The following is a 22,314-nucleotide window of genomic DNA, read 5'->3' on the forward strand; positions in this document are numbered from 1 at the left end:
AGTAAACACCTTAACAACTATCAACACCAATAAGTCCCCCCAAAGAATACAGTACTCCATAAGTAACTCCTTGCAACTTCCACAAGACAAAAAAGAACCCTTTTTACAGAAAGACATCCGGTTTAACTTCTCTACTGAGAGCAGTTACCACTTTGAAATCACCAAATGAAGAATCTTTCCTTGCAACATCAATAAGACAAAAAATAACCCTTTTTACAGAAAGACATCAGGTTTAACTTCTCTTCTGAGAGCAGTTACCACTTTGAAATCACCAAATGAACATTCTTTAGCTTGCAGAGATTCATACACATCTTGCTGTGACTGAAGCTTCTCCAAATTTAAAACAAAACTAAACACACCCTGTAGCAGACAGCCCAAAGCGAAAGTAAAAGCAGACAGACAGCCCATCTCCACCCACACTCTGATAAAGACCCATTTCTTAAAGGTACATCCACTACAGCTATTTTATAAACACCCATTTCTTAAAGTTACTCTAACATGAGATCTCCCCCAAGAAAAAAAATAAACCATCAACTTCAAGATGGTTTCATTTTTCACCTTTTCACTTTCCTTTAAGAAATATAGACAGTGAATATACATTTCTTTTTTTAACAAAACAAAACTCTCAAACATTTAATAACATATTCCATTTTAGTTTTTCTTCCTCCACCGAGCTTGCTTCTGTTCATCACATTTGTGACAAAGCATCGGCTATCACATTTTCTCATCATGCCACATGTACTATTTTAAAATGAAATGGCTGTAACAATAAACTCCAGCGAAACAGTCTTGCATTGTTATTCCGGAATTGCTCCAGAAACATCAATGAATTATGATCAGTATATATAACAGTGTCAGACGGATTGCTGGTCACATAAATGTGAAAATGTTGCAAAGCCAGTACCAAACTTAAAGTCTCCTTCTCAATCGTTGAATACTTTTTCTGGTGAGAATTCAATTGCTTTGAAAAATAACCAATAGGCCGCTCTCGTCCTTCATCGTCGTCTTGAAGAAGCGCTGCACCACATCACTCACATCAACAGCCACTTGAATGGTTTGGCATAATTTGGGATGGTTAACACAGGAGCAGTGGTCAACACAGCCTTCAGGCAGTCAAATACCTGTTGACACTCCTCTGTCCACTGGAATTTGTTACGCTTCTTTAGCAAGTCCGTCAGTGGAGCAACCACACTGCTAAAATTTGGCACAAATTTCCGGTAGAATCCACTCGTGCCAAGAAATCATGTCGAGGGTATTGGAAACTCCCCAATAACTTTTGTTTTCACATCCCATTCGACCCTGTCCAAGGAATATATGGCCAAGGAAAGGGACTTGGGCTTTTCCAAATTCACTTTTGGCCAGGTTGAAAGTCCGGAAGTCGATCGAATAGCTCCAATGTTTTAAATGTTCTTTCCATGTCTGGCTGAAAATTACCAGATCGTTGATGTATACCGCACAATTGGGCAATCCTGAAACAACTTTGTTAGTTAACTGTTGAAATGTGGCTGGGGCGTTTTCATGCCAAATGGCATAACTTTGAATTGGTATTTACCATCTGGAGTCACAAAAGATGAAATCTCCTTCGCCCTTTCGGATAACGGTACCTGCCTGTAACCTTTAAGTAAATCCAGTTTGGAAATAAAAGCTAATTGTCCCACTTTCTCAATGTAATCCTCCAAACGTGGGATAGGATAAGAGTCCATTCTTGTAACTGCATTAACCTTTCTATAGTCCACACACAACCGTTGGGTACCCGTCCGGTTTTGGTACCATCACTATGGGTGAGCTCCATTGGCTGCAACCCACTTCAATTATGCCATTTTTAAGCATATTTCAATCTCTTTGTTAACCTGTGTCAATTTTAAAGGGTTAAGTCTATATGGATGTTGTTTGATTGGAACAGCATTTCCAAAATCTATATCATGTATAGCCATTTTAGTACTTCCCAATTTATCTCCACAAACGTGCCCACGTGATATCAATAACTCTTTCAGGTCAATTCATTTTTCCTCTGGAAGGTAACTCAACAAATTATCCCAATTTTTAAGAACATCCTCGTTTTCCAATTTAATTTGAGGTATGTCAAATTCACAGTCATCTGGATTTGGGTCGTCACTTTGAGTTATAATCATTAAAACCTCCTCTGTTTTCTCTCCTTCCCTTTCAAAGTACCTTTTAAGCATATTCACATGACACACACGGTGAGTTTTCCTTCCATCCGGCATTCATACTACATAATTCACCTCACTTAATTTCCTTTCAATCTGATAAGGTCCACAAAACCTTGCTTTTAAAGGTTCACCTACCACTGGTAACAATACTAAAACTTTATCTCCACTGGGAAAACTACGAACTTTGGATTTCTTGCCCGCCATACGTTTCATCACATTTTGTGAAACTTTTAAATGTTGTCTAAGCAATTCACCTGCTCTATTTAATCGTTCGCTAAAATTTGACATTTAATCCAATAGTGTAAGTTCCGATTTCTCATTCACCAATTTTTCCTTAACAATTTAAGTGGTCCCCTTACCTCATGACCAAAAATTAGTTCAAAAGTATTGAATTTGGCTGACTCATTAGGTGCATCCCTAATTGCAAACAGTACAAATGGAATTCCTTTATCCCAATCCTTTGGATAATCTTGACAATAAGCCCTAACGTTGTCTTTCTGACGCTCCCTGCAATTCTGGATGGTACGGAGTTGATTTAAATTGTTTTATTCCTAAGCTATCCATAACTTCTTTGAATAACCTCAAGGTAAAATTTGATCCTTGATCCGATTGTATTTCTGTGGGTAGTCCATATCTAGTAAAGAATTTAAGTAACTCCTCCAAAATCTTTTTAGCTGTAATATTACATACTGGAATGGCCTCTGGAAACCTAGTAGACACATCTATTATAGTCAGAAGATATTGATTCCCACTTTGTTTTAAGAAGCGGTCCTACACAATCAATTAAGACCTTTGTAAAATGTTCCTCAAATGCGGGAATGGGTATTCAGGGCGCTGGTTTTATCCCTGCTTGAGGTTTCCCATCACTTGACATGTGTGATATGATCGACAAAATTTAACTACATCTTTATGTAGTCCAGGCCAATAAAAATGTTTCTGGATTTTAGCTTGAGTTTTCCTTACTCCCAAATGACCTCCCACTGGTACCTCGTGTGCTACTCGCAACACCTCCTTTCTATTCCCTACCGGCAATACCACTTGATGAGCTTCTGCCCACTTTTCATCTACCTGTATATGTAAAGGTCTCCATTTCCTCATCAAGACATCATTTTTACAGTAATAACACTCAGGTATACACTCAGATGTTAGATGTTTAGCTGCTGTTGTATAAAGAGTCAAAGTTTCTGCTCCTTTTCACAAACACCTTTATTTTACTTGAACAGACTCTGCACAGAACTTTATCATCACATCACCTGACACACAGGCTACCTGAAGCCTCTTTACATATCAGTGTCAATTATTGGAGACTTGACATAAATGAGACAACTAATTGGAATGTCTCTTGACCCATTACTTAACAGTCTCCCCTTCCTTGGAGAAAAAAAAAATTAGGTGAAAACAAAATTTTTTGAAAACTCAAATTCCCTCCTTTTTTGCAAGAAAAAAAAGTCACCGAAACAGGCGCCCTTCATTAACAGTATCCAAAAGCTTCTGTGAACTAGCCCCTCTTTTTGTAAAACAGTCTGACAATTGATAACTACTGTCGACCCATTTTTACTGTCCAACATCTGCTTCAAACTTGCGATGTCTGTCCTGAACCTTTCTTCGTTGACACTTTTTGTAGAGTGCACATTTTCCCACAGGGATTTATTGTCAATGTGACAGTCAATAGGTAAATTACCCAAATCCCCTAATCCCAAAATTTCTGTCAATATCTGAGATATATAAAAGGCCATATCCACCACCTCTACAAGGCTTAACGTCTCAGCAGTCAAAGTGCTTTTGACCACTCTCCTTATTTTCTTTGTTTCCCACACAAGGGAGCAACATTTACCATTGTTCCCCAAAAGGAAAATTATAAAACCTCCTGCGCTTGAAACCCCATCACATAAATTTGCATAGGACACATCACTATAAACTATGAGTTTCAAGTGCCGAAGGTCACCTAATACCGGGAACCTCAAAACACACTCCTGAACTTTTAGTTTGACCAACGCTTTATTTGCTCTTATTATGTCTTCCACTTTGGGATCATTCATTTTTGTACTCAACTCTAAGACATCAAAACTCACGTCCGGTCTAGTCTGTCTACCTAACCCAATTAAACTTCGCAGCTGCTCTTTTTCCATCTTTGAAACCATTGCGTCTTTTTGTGAAACCCGGCCACAACTAATTGCTATTGAGCTGATACTTTCCAAATAAGATTGCTGACGTAACCTTTAGTCTGTCTGATTTCCAGTCCAATATATTTAAATGCACCGGAAGCCTGACTTCCAACCCTGGATTCTTTCTGCAAACCAGAGATTAAAATAGCTTCAAAATCACTAGTCCCACCCCACAAAAAATCATCGACATGCATCATTAATTATAATTTAGAGGGGTATCTAAGCCAGAGATCGGAGAGTACTATATTTAGCTTTTGCATTTCTATTAGAAATCTAGTGCTAGGAAACAGATAGTTAACAGTAACTTTGAAATTTAAAAAAATATATATTTTTAAAAATAGATTTTTTTTAAAATTTAAATTTTAATTAATTGACGCAATGTCAGTTAGAGGGGTGCAGTGCTCTGACTGTGAGATGTGGCAGGTCCGCGAGGCTTCCAGCATCCCGGATGGCTTCATCTGCAGAAAGTGCACCCAACTGGAGCTCCTCACAGACCGCATGGTTCGGTTAGAGTAGCAATTGGATGCACTTAGGAGCATGCAGGTGGCGGAAAGCGTCATAGATCGCAGTTATGTAAATGTGGTCACACCCAAGGTGCAGGCAGAGAAATGGGTGACCACCAGAAAGGGCAGGCAGTCAGTGCAGGAATCCCCTGTGGTTGTCCCCCTCTCGAACAGATATACCCCTTTGGATACTGTCGGGGGGGATAGCCTATCAGGGGAAAACAGCAGCAGCCAGAGCAGTGGCACCACGGCTGGCTCTGATGTTCAAAAGGGAGGGTCAAAGCGCAGAAGAGCAATAGTAATAGGGGACTCTATAGTCAGGGGCACAGATAGGCGCTTCTGTGGACGTGAAAGAGACTCCAGGATGGTATGTTGCGTCCCTGGTGCCAGGGTCCAGGATGTCTCCGAACGGGTAGAGGGCATCCTGAAGGGGGAGGGCAAACGGGCAGAGGTCATTGTACATATTGGTACTAACGACATAGGCAGGAAGGGGCATGAGGTCCTGCAGCAGGAGTTCAGGGAGCTAGGCAGAAAGTTAAAAGACAGGACCTCTAGGGTTGTAATCTCGGGATTACTCCCTGTGCCACGTGCCAGTGAGGCTAGAAATAGGAAGATAGAGCAGCTAAACACGTGGCTAAACAGCTGGTGTAGGAGGGAGGGTTTCCGTTATCTGGACCACTGGGAGCTCTTCCGGGGCAGGTGTGACCTATATAAGAAGAACGGGTTGCATCGAAACCGGAGAGGCATAAATATCCTGGCCGCGAGGTTTGCTAGTGTCACACGGGAGGGTTTAAACTCGTATGGCAGGGGGGTGGGCACGGGAGCAATAGGTCAGAAGGTGAGAGCATTGAGGGAGAACTAGGGACTCTGAGGCAGAGCAGACAGGGAGAAGTTGCTGAACACAGCGGGTCTGGTGGCCTGAAGTGCATATGTTTTAATGCAAGAAGTATTACGGGTAAGGCAGATGAACGTAGAGCTTGGATTAGTACTTGGAACTATGATGTTGTTGCCATTACAGAGACCTGGTTGAGGGAAGGGCAGGATTGGCAGCTAAACATTCCAGGATTTAGATGTTTCAGGCGGGATAGAGGGGGATGTAAAAGGGGAGGCGGAGTTGCGCTACTGGTTCGGGAGAATATCACAGCTGTACTGCGGGAGGACACCTCAGAGGGCAGTGAGGCTATATGGGTAGAGATCAGGAATAAGAAGGGTGCAGTCACAATGTTGGGGGTTTACTACAGGCCTCCCAACAGCCAGCGGGAGATAGAGGAGCAGATAGGTAGACAGATTTTGGAAAAGAGTAAAAACAACAGGGTTGTGGTGATGGGAGACTTCAACTTCCCCAATATTGACTGGGACTCACTTAGTGCCAGGGGCTTAGACGGGGCGGAGTTTGTAAGGAGCATCCAGGAGGGCTTCTTAAAACAATATGTAGACAGTCCAACTAGGGAAGGGGCGGCACTGGACCTGGTATTGGGGAATGAGCCCGGCCAGGTGGTAAATGTTTCAGTAGGGGAGCATTTCGGTAACAGTGACCACAATTCAGTAAGTTTTAAAGTACTGGTGGACAAGGATAAGAGTGGTCCTAGGGTGAATGTGCTAAATTGGGGGAAGAATAATTCTAACAATATTAGGCGGGAACTGAACTGAAGAACATAGATTGGGGGCGGATGTTTGAGGGCAAATCTACATCTGACATGTGGGAGGCTTTCAAGTGTCAGTTGAAAGGAATTCAGGACTGGCATGTTCCTGTGAGGAAGAAGGATAAATACGGCAATTTTCGGGAACCTTGGATTACGAGAGATATTGTAGGCCTCGTCAAAAAGAAAAAGGAGGCATTTGTCAGGGCTAAAAGGCTGGGAACAGACGAAGCCTGCGTGGAATATAAGGAAAGTAGGAAGGAACTTAAGCAAGGAGTCAGGAGGGCTAGAAGGGGTCACGAAAAGTCATTGGCAAATAGGGTTAAGGAAAATCCCAAGGCTTTTTACACGTACATAAAAGCAAGAGGGTAGCCAGGGAAAGGGTTGGCCCACTGAAGGATAGGCAAGGGAATCTATGTGTGGAGCCAGAGGAAATGGGCGAGGTACTAAAATGAATACTTTGCATCAGTATTCACCAAGGAGAAGAAATTGGTAGATGTTGAGTCTGGAGAAGGGTGTGTAGATAGCCTGGGTCACATTGAGATGCAAAAAGACGAGGTGGTGGGTGTCTTAAAATATATTACGGTAGATAAGTCCCCAGGGCCTGATGGGATCTACCCCAGAATACTGAAGGAGGCTGGAGAGGAAATTGCTGAGGCCTTAACAGAAATCTTTGGATCCTCACTGTCTTCAGGGGATGTCCCGGAGGACTGGAGAATAGCCAATGTTGTTCCTCTGTTTAAGAAGGGTAGCAAGGATAATCCAGGGAACTACAGGCCGGTGAGCCTTACTTCAGTGGTAGGGAAATTACTGGAGAGAATTCTTCGAGACAGGATCTACTCCCATTTGGAAGCAAATGGACATATTAGTGAGAGGCAGCATGGTTTTGTGAAGGGGAGGTCGTGTCTCACTAACTTGATAGAGTTTTGATAGAGGTCATAAGATGATTGATGCAGGTAGGGCAGTGGATGTTGTCTATATGGACTTCAGTAAGGCCTTTGACAAGGTCCCTCAGGGTAGACTAGTACAAAAGGTGAAGTCACACGGGATCAGGGGTGAACTGGCAAGGTAAATACAGAACTGGCTAGGTCATAGAAGGCAGAGAGTAGCAATGGAAGGATGCTTTTCTAATTGGAGGGCTGTGACCAGTGGTGTTCCACAGGGATCAGCGCTGGGAGCTTTGCTCTTTGTAGTATATATAAATGATTTGGAGGAAAATGTAACTGGTCTGATTAGTAAGTTTGCAGACGACACAAAGGTTGGTGGAATTGCGGATAGCGATGAGGACTGTCAGAGGATACAGCAGGATTTAGATTGTTTGGAGACTTGGGCGGAGAGATGGCAGATGGAGTTTAATCCGGAAAAATGTGCGGTAATGCATTTTGGAAGGTCTAATGCAGGTAGGGAATATACAGTGAATGGTAGAACCCTCAAGAGTATTGAAAGTCAAAGAGATCTAGGAGTGCAGGTCCACTGGTCATTGAAAGGGGCAACACAGGTGGAGAAGGTAGTCAAGAAGGCATACGGCATGCTTGCCTTCATTGGCCGGGGCATTGAGTATAAGAATTGGCAAGTCATGTTGCAGCTGTATAGAACCTTAGTTAGGCCACACTTGGAGTATAGTGTTCAATTCTGGTCGCCACACTACCAGAAGGATGTGGAGGCTTTAGAGAGGGTGCAGAAGAGATTTACCAGAATGTTGCCTGGTATGGAGGGCATTAGCTATGAGGAGCGGTTGAATAAACTCGGTTTGTTCTCACTGGAACGAAGGAGGTTGAGGGGAGACCTGATAGAGGTCTACAAAATTATGAGGGGCATAGACAGAGTGGATAGTCAGAGGCTTTTCCCCAGGGTAGAGGGGTCAATTACTAGGGGGCATAGGTTTAAGGTGAGAGGGACAAGGTTTAGAGTAGATGTACGAGGCAAGTTTTTTACGCAGAGGGTAGTGGGTGCCTGGAACTCGCTACCGGAGGAGGTGGTGGAAGCAGGGACGATAGTGACATTTAAGGGGCATCTTGACAAATACATGAATAGGATGGGAATAGAGGGATACGGACCCAGGAAGTGTAGAAGATTGTAGTTTAGTCGGGCAGCATGGTCGGCACGGGCTTGGAGGGCCGAAGGGCCTGTTCCTGTGCTGTACATTTCTTTGTTCTTTGTTTGTTCTATAAAGATGCCAGAAAGATTTCCTTTACAGTGCCAGTAAAACATTGCTTGATCTGCTTTCAACTGGAAACAGCCTAACTTTAATAAAACTGACCGTACCGAAAAATACGAGACTCTAGACGCATCATTTTATCCATATACACATTTGTTCAACTTCAAATAAATTCAACCTATGTTCAATTTATACCCCGAAAAACTGCCAATTCCCCCAGGATTCACATTACTTCCCCCATCCCCTCCAACGGGTCTGAAATATACAAGAGCAGGCCATCTGCGTAAAGCGAGATCTGGTGCTCCACCCCACCCCGAACCAGCCCTTTCCAGTTCCTAGATGCTTTTAACGCCATGGCCAATGGCTCTATGGCCAGAGCAAACAGTAACGTGGAGAGGGGGCACCCTTGCCTCGTCCCTCGGTGTAGTTTAAAATACCCCGACCTCAGCCGGTTCGTACGCACACTCGCTACTGGTGCCTGATAGAGCAACCGCACCCAGTCAATAAAGCCCTCAGCAAACCCAAACCTTCCCGGCGCCTCCCACAGGTAATTCCACTCCACCCAATCAAAAGCCTTCTCCGCATCCATCGCTACGGTGGTAGCGATGGATGCGGAGAAGGCTTTTGATTGGGTGGAGTGGAATTACTCCACCTCCTCTCCTTCTGAGGGCATCATAATAACATTTAAAAGCCTTCCAATATTGCCCGTGATTTGCCTGCCCTTTACAAATCCCATCTGGTCTTCCCCTATCACCCCTCTATCCTTGTGGCCATTATCGTAGCCAGCTGTTTGGCGTCCACATTCAATAGAGAAATAGGCCTGTATGACCCACACTGCTCAGGATCCTTCTCCCGTTTCAGGATAAATGAAATTGAGGCCTGTGACATTGTTGGGGGGAGGACTCCCTTCTCTCTTGCTTCTTAAATGTACTCACCAGCAGTGGGCTCAATATCTCTGAAAACTTCTTATAGAATTCCACTGGATAGCCGTCAGGCCCGGGGCCTTGCCCGACTGCATGCCCTCCAGCCCCTCCATTATTTCCTCAATCTCAATTGGGGCTCGGAGCCCTTCCACCAGATCCTCATCTACCGTCGGTAACCTCAACTAATCCAAAAACTGCCTCATCCCCTCCACCCCAGCCGGGAGTTCCGATTCATATATTTTACTATAAAAGTCCTTAAACACCTCGTTCACCCCCGCTGGGTCCAGGACAGTATTACCGTCTCTACTCTTTACTTTACCTATCTCACTGGCCGCCTCTCTTTTCCTGAGCTGGTGCGCCAACATTCTGCTTGCCTTTTCGCCGTACTCATAAATCGCCCCCTTTGCCTTCCTCAACTGTCCACCGCTTTCCCTGCAGTCAACAGCCCAAACTCCGCCTGTAACCTCCGCCGCACCCGCATCCAGGGCCTCCAAGTATCTCCTGTCCACCTGGTATCTCCTCCACTAACCTAACCCTCTCAGCCTGTTACGCCTTTTCTCTGTGGGCCCATATCGAGATTAATTCCCCTCGGACCACTGCCTTCAAAGCTTCCCAAACCGTCGTTGCAGAGACCTCCCCCATATCATTTGTTTCCAGGTAGTTCTGGGTGGACTTGTTAACCCGCCCACAGATCGCTTCGTCCACTAGCAACCCCACATCCAGTCTCCACAGCGGGTGTTGCCCTCTCTCCACACTGACCTGTAGATCCACCCAGTGTGGGGCATAATCCGACACTGCGATTGCCGAGTACTCCGTATCCAGCACCCCCGGCATTAGCGCATTGCTCAGAACAAAAAAGTCGTTGGGAGAGTATACCTGATGGACATGTGAGAAAAAAGAAAACTCCTTTCTTGAAAAAGAAAGCTTGTTCAAGGAACAGCTACTGCGTGTCCTTGATAAGTATGTACCAATCAGGCAGGGAGGAAGTGGTCGAGCAAGGGAACCGTGGTTTACTAAAGCAGTCGAAACACTTGTCAAGAGGAAGAAGGAGGCTGATGTAAAGATGAGACATGAAGGTTCAGTTAGGGCGCTCAAGAGTTACAAGTTAGCTAGGAAGGACCTAAAGAGAGAATAAGAAGAGCCAGGAGGGGACATGAGAAGTCTTTGGCAGGTAGGATCAAGGATAACCCAAAAGCTTTGTATAGATATGTCAGGAATAAACGAATGACTAGGGTAAGAGGAGGGCCAGTCAAGGACAGTAGTGGGAAGTTGTGCTTGGAGTCCGAGGAGATAGGAGAGGTGCTAAAAGTATATTTTTCGTCAGTATTCACACAGGAAAAAGACAATGTTGTCGAGGAGAATACTGAGATTCAGGCTACTAGACTAGAAGGGCGTGAGGTTCACAAGGAGGAGGTGTTAGCAATTCTGGAAAGTGTGAAAATAGATAAGTCCCCTGGGCCGGATGGGATTTATCCTAGGATTCTCTGGGAAGCTAGGGAGGAGATTGCTGAGCCTTTGGCTTTGATCTTTCAGTCATCTTTGTCTACAGGAATAGTGCCAGAAGACTGGAGGATAGCAAATGTTGTCCCCTTGTTCAAGAAGGGGAGTAGAGACAACCCGGTAACTAGAGACCAGTGAGCCTTACTTCTGTTGTGGGCAAAATCTTGGAAAGGTTTATAAGAGATAGGATGTATAATCATCTGAAAAGTAATAATTTGATTAGAGATAGTCACGACGGTTTTGTGAAGGGTAGGTCGTGCCTCACAAACCTTATTGAGTTCTTTGAGAAGGTGACCAAACAGGTGGATGAGGGTAAAGCAGTTGATGTGGTGTATATGGATTTCAGTAAAGCATTTGATAAGGTTCCTCATGGTAGGCTACAGCAGAAAATACAGAGGCATGGGATTCAGGGTGATTTAACAGTTTGGATTAGAAATTGGCTAGCTGGAAGAAGACAAAGGGAGGTGGTTGATGGGAAATGTTCAGACTGGAGTCCAGTTACTAGTGGTGTACCACAAGGATCTGTTTTGGGGCCACTGCTGTTTGTCATTTTTATGAATGACCTGGAGGAGGCCGTAGAAGGATGGGTGAGTAAATTTGCAGATGACACTAAAGTCGGTGGAATTGTGGACAGTGCGGAAGGATGTTACAGAGGGGCATAGATAAGCTGCAGCGCTGGGCTGAGAGGTGGCAAATGGGGTTTAATGCAGAAAAGTGTGAGGTGATTCATTTTGGAAGGAATAACAGGAAGACAGAGTACTGGGCTAATGGTAAGATTCTTGACAGTATGGATTAGCAGAGAGATCTCGGTGTCCATGTACATAGATCCCTGAAAGTTACCACCCAGGTTGAGAGGGTTGTTAAGAAGGCGTATGGTGTGTTAGCTTTTATTGGTAGAGGGATTGAGTTTCAGAGCCATGAGGTCATGTTGCAGCTGTACAAAACTCTGGTGCGGCCGCATTTGGAGTATTGCGTGCAATTCTGGTCGCCGCATTATAGGAAGGATGTGGAAGCATTGGAAAGGGTGCAGAGGAGATTTACCAGAATGTTGCCTGGTATGGAGGGAGGATCTTATGAGGAAAGGCTGAGGGACTTGAGGCTGTTTTCGTCAGAGAGAAGAAGGTTATGAGGTGACTTATTTGAGGCATACAAGATGATCAGAGGATTGGATAGCGTGGACAGTGAGAGCCTTCTTCCTCAGATGGTGATGTCTAGCACGAGGGGACGTATCTTTAAATTGAGGGGAGATCGATATAAGACAGATGTCAGAGGTAGGTTCTTTACTCAGTAAGGGTGTGGAATGCCCTGCCTGCAACAGTAGTGGACTCGCCAACACTAAGGGCATTCAAATGGTCATTGGATAGACATATGGACAATAAGGGAATAGTGTAGATGGGCTTTAGAGTGATTTCACAGGTCGGCGCAACATCGAGAGCCGAAGGGCCTGTACTGCGCTGTAATGTTCTATGTTCGCCCTTGGTCGTGCAAACCTCCATCTCCCCCCATCTGTTCCATAAACCCCTTCAATTCCTTTGCTGCGGCCGGCCTCCTCCCTGTCCTGGATTGTGACCGGTCCAATTTCGGATCAATGACTGTGTTAAAATCTCCTCCCATAATCAGGTTTTGTGACTCTAAGTCTGGGATCTTACCTAACACCCGCCTCATAAATTCCAGATCGTCCCAATTCAGAGCATATATATTCACGAGTACAACCCACAACCCCTCCAGCTTTATGTGCCATTATGTACCTATCTCCCTTGTCTGACACAATTCTCCCGGCCTCGAATGCCACTCGTTTATTGATCTAGATCGCTACCCCCCTGGTCTTTGAGTCCAGTCCTGAGTGGAATACTTGGCCAACCCACCCCTTTCTCAATCTCGTCTGGTCTATAACCTTTAGGTGTCTCTCTTGTAACATTGCCACGTCCACCTTCAGCCCCCTCAAATGCGCAAACACGCGAGCTCTCTTGACCGGCCCATTCAACCCTCTGACGTTCCATGTAATCAGCCTGGTCGGGGGGCTTAAGGGCTTCCGGCCCCCCGCCGACTAGCCTTCACCCTTTTCAGGCCGACTAGCCGTCACCCTTTTTAGGCCAGCCTCCAGCTCGCACCCTCCGCCTCCTTGAGTCCCCCACCCCCCCGGCATTCGCAGTTCCCGACCTCCCATTTGTCCCCTAGTAACAGTTCTTCCCCTGTCAGCAAAGCAGCTTCCCGCCCCCCTCTCCCCTTCCCCCCCCCCTCTCTCCCCTTCCCCCCCCTCTCTCCCCTTCCCCCCCCCCCCCCCCCCTCCTCAGCAACAGCATTAGAAACCCAACCCCCCCAAGTCAAGCTCCAGCTTAACACCTGCTCGCCCCCCACTGTGCTTCCGAGAGTCAGCTGACCCATGCTGACTTGATAGCACCAGCCATGGCACCAAGCATTCTGTCTCCCCATTGTTCTCTCCCCTCTTCCAACACTTGGACAAACATATTGAAAGCATCACATTCCCCAGTAAACAAGCATCGGAAAAAAATGAAGAAACAGCCACTTTAGAAAAAAAACCCAAAAACAGAACCAGCCCCAAAGACAAAGTTAAATTTAGCCATCAAAACAGCCCCTTATTACACATAACACTACTTATACTTATACAGCCCAGCACAACAAATTGCCACCACAGTACTCTCCAAGGCTTCAGTGTCTTTTAGATCGCCTCCAGCCTTTTTTCTTTAATAAAGTCCATACTACGTCTGGTGTTTCGAAGTAGAAGTCCCGTTCCTCATGTGTGACCCACAGACGGGGTGGGTACAACATCCCGAACTTCACCCCCTTCTTAAAGAGGGCCGTTTTTGCCCGATTAAACCCAGCTCGCCTCTTGGCCAAATCCCAGGTCCTGATAAATGCGCAGCTCACAATTCTCCCACTTGCTGCTCCGTTCCTTCTTGGCCCACCGCAGAACGTGTTCCTTGTCCAGGAATCGGTGAAAGCGTACCACCATCACCCTCTGTGGCTCGTTCGCTCGGGGCTTCTTCGCGAGGGCTCTGTGCGCTCACACCACTTCCAGGGGCCGAGGGAACGCCTCAGCCCACATCAACTTCTCCAACATGTCCGTCACACAAGCCCTCGCATCCGATATCTCACAGCCTTCAAGGAGGCTGACAATTCTAAGATTCTGCCTCCTGGATCTGTTCTCCAGGTCCTCCAGCTTCCCCTGCATTCTTTTCTGGCGTTCGTTCACCATCTCCACCTTGGTCTCCAGCACGGTTATGTATTCCTCATGCTCGGACACCTTTTTCTCCACCTCCTGGATCGCTGTTCCGTGGGTCTCTTGATTCTGCACAACTTGATCATCGAAGCCTTAATCGGGTCTAGCGTGTCCTTCTTCAGCTTGGCGAAGCAATCTTCAAAAAACTTCACCAGTTGCTCCGTCGACCACTGTGCCTTCTCCCCGCGGCCCTTGCTCTCCACCATGCTTTCCCGCGTTGCCGGCTCTGCTCGCATCTTCCTTATAGGACTTTGCCTTCTCACACAGCCACTTCTGGTCCAATTCTCCATACACTGGAGGGGAATTTCTCCTCACTGCCTCACTCTTCACCGATTTATCCCATAAAATCCGGGGAAAAACTGGGGGAAAAGGTCCAAAAGTCCATCACAGGCGGGAGCTATCAAATGTGCGACTTACTCCTCCATGGCCGCCACCAGAAGTCCTTGTTACGATTTTCCGCATTCAAGAAGTCCAGGTAACATTTTAACCAGTCAATTCCACACACAGTAGATATGCAACCACTGTCCAATACAGCACAATTGAAGATTTCTGCAACCAACACTCTCATTAACGGCGTAAAACTGCTTGTTAATAGGACAATGCCTTCATTCTGGTCACTTATCTTTTTCCTCTCTGACTCTTTCGTGTCATGTGTCGCTTCAAACGTGGGCAGCACGGTAGCACAAGTGGCTAGCACTGTGGCTTCACAGCGTCAGGGTCCCAGGTTCGATTCCCCGCTGGGTCACTGTCTGTGCGGAGTCTGCACGTTCTCCCTGTGTCTGCGTGGGTTTCCTCCCACAGTCCAAAGACATGCAGGTTTGGTGGATTAGCCATGCTAAATTGCCCTTAGCGTCCAAAAAGGTTAGGAGGAGTTACGCGGATAGGGTGGAAGTGAGGGCTTAAGTGGGTCGGTGCAGACTCGATTGGCCAAATGGCTTCCTTCTTCACTGTATGTTCTATTTATTCTATGTATTCTATGTAAACATTGGTATAACTTGTTGGACAGGTGAAAGCATAACGGTATTGAGAGTCACATCGAAAACATCGATTTATCATACCCCGTGCATTTCTGGGGTTCATCTTCCTGGGTTTCTATCTTCATAATTTCCGCGTCACGATCTCCTTCTATAGTCTTGGAATCTGTTCATAGCCGTACGATTTCGCCATCCTGTCAGTAGTGTATCTTCCATATTCTGCTTTATTGCCGGCTGACCAATAGGGTCATCAGAGCCATCGGAATCGAATGTTTCCCCAGAAACTTTTGTAAAGCTTTTGTCATCTGTTCGAATAAGATATCTTTATCAGTAAACTAAACTCCTGTCAAAACCAGGAGCCTATCCATGTTGCTCACTCTAGCACAGTCAAGTAATTTAAAGGCCAACACAGACTGTGGAAATTCCAGGTTGTGTTTCTGCAGCCTTTTATATAGTCTGCAAAATTCCATTATGTAGTCATCAATGGAAAAATCCTCTATTTTTCGGAACCTATCAAAATCCGACCATGCTTCATACACACTTAATAAGTCATCCTTTTTATAAATTATATCCAGAGAACGTAATAGAGTCTCCAGACCTTCTGAGTCTAACTCTTCCAATTCCAGCTCGGATTTTACTGTCATAAGGTAGAGAAAGAGCCAATGCCATACCTTGTTTTCTCTTTCCTTAGTCCACATAACTACTGCACTTCTCGATTGATCGTACAATCCCCTTTCAGAAAATAAGGGCGGATAGACATATCCGGCCCTCTTTATCCTAGGTTCAGCCATATATCTTTTTTTTTCTTCTCACTCACTCCTTGGTTTGATCTGGAAAAGTTGTATCTTTCAACCCTTCACATTTGCACAGCAACCGTCCTCATGCTCTATCATCACATCACCTGACACAAAGGCCACCTGAAGCCTCTTTACATATCAGTGTCAATTATTGGATACTTAACATAAATGAGACAACTAATTGGAATGTCTCTTAACCCATTATTTAACATCAGATTCATCTTCCGTGTATGTTTTCTGATACATCTGTTTTATTTCTATATCTTTCTGTTGTAACTCCGCCAATTTTCCTCAACTAAAAATATCCGCCTCATCCTCCACCTGTTTTTTTCAACCATCTGATCAAAAATCATTTCTGATAATTGCATTTCAACCTCATCTTCACTCTCTGATTTCTCCTCTTGTCTTAACCTGTGACTTTGCGACCTTGTTACTACACAATCCGGAAAAATCCCAGGATATTCATCCTTCAACACTTCAGTTGTCTGATTTTCCACTGGCTTATCAACCACAGTAAGCAGCACTCCCACCTGCGATCCAGCAATATCATTACCCGAGATAAACTGTATTCCTGGACAAGATAGTTTCTCTATTACTCGTACTACCACTTCACCACTCTTCACTGGACTTTCCAACCTTACTTTACATAATGGAACACTACTCTTCTCACCCTGGATTCCACATATTACCACCTTTTCTGGCAATATTCTTCCCACATTACATAACTCCTCATCTCTTACCATGAAAGATTGACTAGCTTCCGTATCTCTTAAAATTGTGACTTCTCGACCTGCTCCTTCTGGTACACATGAGTAAATTTTACCCACACAAGTAAATTCTTCAAAGACATCTGGCACCTTCTTATCAATCACCTTTTGATCAGGCTGTACAATCTTTTGCTCCTCCTTCGCTTCATTTGGGCTTTCCTTTACCAATTTAGCAAACCCCACTGTCTTATCCTGTTTTACAATATCAGCCTTCCCAGTGATTTTCTTCAACCACCAACCAACACTGTGACCTTACATGGCCCAGTTTATTATAGTGAAAACATTTGAAACTTTTCATTTCTTTTCCACCCTCCTGGATCTCTTTTTTAATCTGAGGTACACTCTCCTTATTATCTCCCATCAGATCTCCTTTACCTCTGCCACTTGAGTATTTATCTTTTCCCCAGTTTCTATCTCTCACAGGCTGAAACTGATGTTCGAAACCATGCTTTGATTTCTGAACTAATTCATAATCATCTGCCATTTCTGCTGCTAACCTCGCAGTTTTAACCCACTGCTCTTCCACATGAGTTCTCACTACATCGGGAATTGAATTTTTAAACTCCTCCATAATTTCTCTGAGAGCTTCATACGTTTGGTCGATTTTCAAAGCCCTTATCCACCTATCAAAATTACTCTGTTTGATCCTTTCAAACTCCATGTATGTTTGACCAGGTTCTTTCCTTAAATTTCTAAACCTTTGAGAGGAGGCTTCAGGCACTAGTTCATATGCACCCAAGATGGATTTTTTCACCTCCTCATACATCCCAGATACCTCCTCCGGTAGTGATGCAAACACTTCACTAGCCCAACCTACCACCTTTGTTTGAATCAGTAATACCCACATGTCCGGTGGCCATTTCATTTGTTTAGCCACCTTCTCAAATGAAATGAAAAAGGCTTCTACCTCCTTCTCATCAAACCTTGGCACTGCGTGGACATATTTAAATAGATCCCACCAAGCCTTCGACTAATACCCTCTTTCTCACTATCCTCCAACTGTGCGTTTCCCTTTTATGTCCGCCAATTTTAACGGACTGTCATGTTTAATGGCCATATTCTGAAGTTCAAACTCTCTCTCTTTTTGTTCTGGTAGGGCTATTCTTTCTTTTTCTCTTTCTTCTCTCTCCTTTTCTTTTTCCTTGATCTGTATCTCCCTTTCTCTTTCTTTTTCTCTCATTGTGTATTAAAGCTGCTTTAATTCTTTTTCATGTTCAAGTTGATTGATCTGCAACTGGATCTTTGCCATTTCCAATGAGTCAGATTGTATCTCTGACAATTTTAAATGCTCAGCTTTTAACATTTCATTTGTTTAGCCACCTTCTCAAATGAAATGAAAAAGGCTTCTACCTCCTTCTCATCTAAGGACCTCATCTTTTCACATTTTGTCAGGCAATGTTAACTGCAATGTTTTTGCCAAATCTAAAAGTCTGTTTTTAGTCTCTGTCCGTAAGGTACTGCATGTGACCTTCTCCACCCCCAAACACTTCAGAGCCTCTGAAAGAGCCATTGTCCACAACGCACTCCCTACTTAAACTGGAATACCGCACCTGAAAAGCACCCACAATATGCTGTCTTTAAGTTCACTAAGTCAATCCAATAGATAGACTTTTATCCCGGACGAGCCCCCAATTCGTTATGGGCCAGGGTTTAGAGAACCCCAAAGTGTATCATGGAGTTCAGCTGACCCACAACTTTTAATAGATTGTGGTTATGGGGAGCACACGGGCCTACTGTAAAGGTGTAGTGCAACTGAGATCTACCGTACTTTTAAATTAAAACAATGTTTATTTATGAAACCAGGTAACACTTTATAAACCCACAGTAAACATCTTAACAACTATCAACACCAATAAATCCCCCCAAAGAATACAGTACTCCATAAATAACTCTTAATCTTTCCTTGCAACATCCATAAGACATTAAAGAACCCTTTTTACAGAAAGACATCAGGTTTAACTTCTCTACTGAGAGCAGTTACCACTTTGAAATCACCAAATGAACATTCTTTAGCTTGCAGAGATTCATACACATCTTGCTGTGACTGAAGCTTCTCCAAATCTAAAACAAAACTAAACACACCCTGTAGCAGAAAGCCCAAAGCGAAAGTAAAAGCAGACAGACAGCCCATCTCCACCCACACTCTGATAAACGCCCATTTCTTAAAGGTACATCTACTACAGCTATTTTATAAACACCCATTTCTTAAAGGTACTCTCACATGACAGTATGGTAAAGATCCAAAGGGCACAGTTTGGAGATAATTGGCAAAAGGACCCAAGGGGAACTGGGGAGGACTTTTTTTATTTACCCAGTGAATTTTGTGACCTGAGAGGATGGTTAGAGTGAGACACCTTCCCACCTAACTTGGTATCATCAGCAAACTTTGAGATGTTACATTTCATTCCCTCATCCAAATCATAATATATATGATGGTGGCAAGTCTGCAAAGTGAACTGGACAAATGCTTGTCAGGGGAGAGCGTAACTGGAGCAAGTAGGGGAGTGGGATTAAAAAGATAACGTTTAAGTTATGTTGAAGGATTCTGAGCACTCCACTCTTCATTCCTGACTGAGATGAATTCACTCTGATCCCCACAGACTGGACAATGGGACTGCATTGCGAGATGTGCCGGCCTGGTAGCTATGGCAATGCCACAGAGAAGGACGGCTGTCGGCAGTGCATCTGCAACGGGCATGGCGCGGGCTGGCTTGGCGACTGCAATGGATCGACGGGCAGCTGCTTCTGCACGGAGAACACGGGAGGGACACACTGTCAGAGCTGCGTTGCCGGTTACTACGGAGACCCACGGTGAGTCATTCCCACCATCCCTGTCTCCCAGTCCCACGAGAGATGAAGGACAGAATTTTCCAGGTCCCACTGGAGTTTACAGCGTGGCTCGCTCATCCCTCCGCCGGGGAACCTTTATCGGGATGGGGGAGCTTAACTTTAGGTCTGAATCCCTCAAGTTCATAAAATGTAGGAGCAGAATTTGGCCCATGGAGTCTGCTCCGTCATTCAATCATGGTTGATCTCATCCTGGCCTTACCTCCACCATCCTGCCCGTTCTCCATAATCCTTCAACCCATTGCCAATTAAAAATCCTTAAATTTACTCACTGTCCCAGCATCCACCGCACTCTGGAGTAGCAAATTCTACAGATTCACAATCCTTTGGGAGAAATAGTTTCTCTTCAACTCCGTTTTAAATCTGCTACATCTTATTCTAAGTCGATGACTTGTCGTTCTGGAATGCCTCACTGGGGGAAGCATCAGCTCCACATCTACTTTATCCATACCTTTTATCATCTTATGTACCTCATTTAGATCTCCCCTCATTCTTCTAAATTCTAGGGAGTACAGGCCTAAACTGTTCAATCTCTCTTCATACGACAAACCCCTCATCTCTGGAAACAACCTTATGAACCTCCTCTGAACTGCCCCCAATGCCACTATATCTTTCCTCAAAGAAGTAGTTCAAAACTGTGCACAATAGTCTCACCAATGCCTTGTATAGATGCAACAATACTTTCTTACCTTTATACAGAGAGGAAACGAAGAGTAGGGATTAATGGGTCCGTTACAAATTAGCACAGGGCTCGGTGCTGGGACCCCAGCTATTCACAATATATATTATGATTTGGATGAGGGAATGAAATGTAACGTCTCAAAGTTTGCAGATGATACCAAGTTAGGTGGGAAGGTGTCTCATAGTCGCGCGCTGTCACAGACACGTGCTCCCTATTGGGCGCTCTCTCACGCACTTGCACGCTCTCACGCACTCGGGCTCTCTCTCACTCACACGCCCGTTCTCACCCACACGCACCCTCTCACTCACATGCTCACACTCACTCAGACCCTCTCTCACTCACAAGCCTACTCTCGCTCTCACACGCCCTCTCTCACCCACACACGCCCTCTCTCACCCATACACGCCCTCTCACTCGCAAACGCTCTCACTCACTCACACACGCTCTGTCTCACTCACTCAGACACGCTCTGTCTCACTCACTCAGACACGCTCTGTCTCACCCACTCAGACACGCTCTGTTTCACTCACTCACACACGCTCTGTCTCACTCACTCAGACTCGCTCTGCTCACCCACTCAGACACGCTCTGTTTCACTCACTCACACACGCTCTGTCTCACTCACTCACACGCGCTCTGTCTCACCCACTCAGACACACTCTGTCTTCCTCACTCAGACACGCTCTGTCTCACCCACTCTGACACGCTCTGTCTCACTCACTCGCACACGCTCTGTCTCACTCACTCACACATGCTCTGTCTCACTCACTCACACACAAAGAACAATATAGCACAGGTACAGTCCCATTGGCCCTCCAAGTCTGTAGCGGTCAAGATACCAACCTTTGCCAAAACCCTCAGCAATTCCTCGTGCCGTATCCCTCTATATCCATCCTATCCAAGTGTTTGTCAAGATGCCTTTTGAACGCCGTTAATGTATCTGTTGCCACAACCTCCCCTGGCAACGAGTTCCAGGCACTCTCCACCCTCTGCGTTAAAATAAACATGCCTCGCACATATCTACTAAACTTTGCCACACGGACCTTAAACCTATACCCCTTGGTGACTGACTCCTCCACCCTGGGCAAGAGTGCCTGCCCATCCACTCTATCCATGCCCCTCATAATCTTGGAGACCTCTATCAGGTCACCCCTCAACCTCCGTCTTTCTAATGAAAACAGTCCGAGTCTATTCAACCTCTTCACATAGCTAACACCAGGCAACATCCTGGTAAATCAGAAAGGCATTTGATGGTAGACTTATTCAGAAAGTCAGGGGGCATGGGATACAGGGAAATTTGGCTGTCTGCTCTTTGTGGTTTTTATAAATGACCACACCCCCCCTTTGGAATTCTGTTTCTGCTGACATTTTAATTTTCCCCGGGAAAGTCAATGAACGGCTGCCACCTCCGAGTGAACCCTAACATTGACCCTCTTACGGCGAACTTTATTTTCTCAAGACTGAGAAACCCAGGTATCTACACGCGGGGGCGTCGAGTCCCTCCACATTAATAAGATCCGTCTCTGGGCTACCAGGGAGGCAAAGGCCAGGATGTCGGCCTCTTTCGCCCCCTTGACTCCCGGCTCTACCAACACTCCAAAGATCGCTACCTCCGGACTCGGCACCACCTATGCTTTTAGTACCGTGGACATCGCCTTAGCGAAACCCTGCCAAAACCCTCTAAGCTTCGGGCATGCCCAAAACATGTGGACATGATTTGCTGGGCTTCCTGCGCACCTCGCACACCTATCCTCTACCCCGAACAACTTGCTTATCCTAGCCACTGTCATGTGTGCCCGGTGGAGTACCTTGAACTGTATCAGGCTAAGCCTGGCACATGATGAGGATGTGTTAACCCTGCTTAGGGCATCCGCCCACAGACCCGCCTCTCTCTTTCCCCCCAGCTCGTCTTCCCATTTGCCCTTAAGCTCCTCCACCAGAGTTTC

The 22,314-nt window shown here is 45.3% G+C and overlaps 1 protein-coding gene across 1 annotated transcript in view; it reads left to right on the plus strand.

The window, feature by feature from the left end:
• The window catches only part of LOC140405587 (multiple epidermal growth factor-like domains protein 8), a gene marked incomplete at its 3' end in the record, with an annotated part of 453,542 nt that overhangs the window by 24,247 nt on the left and 406,981 nt on the right, over window positions 1-22,314 (plus strand). Inside the window, exon 2 of the mRNA XM_072494144.1 lies at window positions 19,440-19,650. Within this exon, the coding sequence (XP_072350245.1) occupies window positions 19,440-19,650 (211 nt within the window). The remainder of the gene's footprint in view (window positions 1-19,439; window positions 19,651-22,314) is intronic.

Source organism: Scyliorhinus torazame, unplaced genomic scaffold (assembly GCF_047496885.1).
Source record: "Scyliorhinus torazame isolate Kashiwa2021f unplaced genomic scaffold, sScyTor2.1 scaffold_126, whole genome shotgun sequence".
Taxonomy (NCBI): Eukaryota; Metazoa; Chordata; class Chondrichthyes; order Carcharhiniformes; family Scyliorhinidae; genus Scyliorhinus; species Scyliorhinus torazame.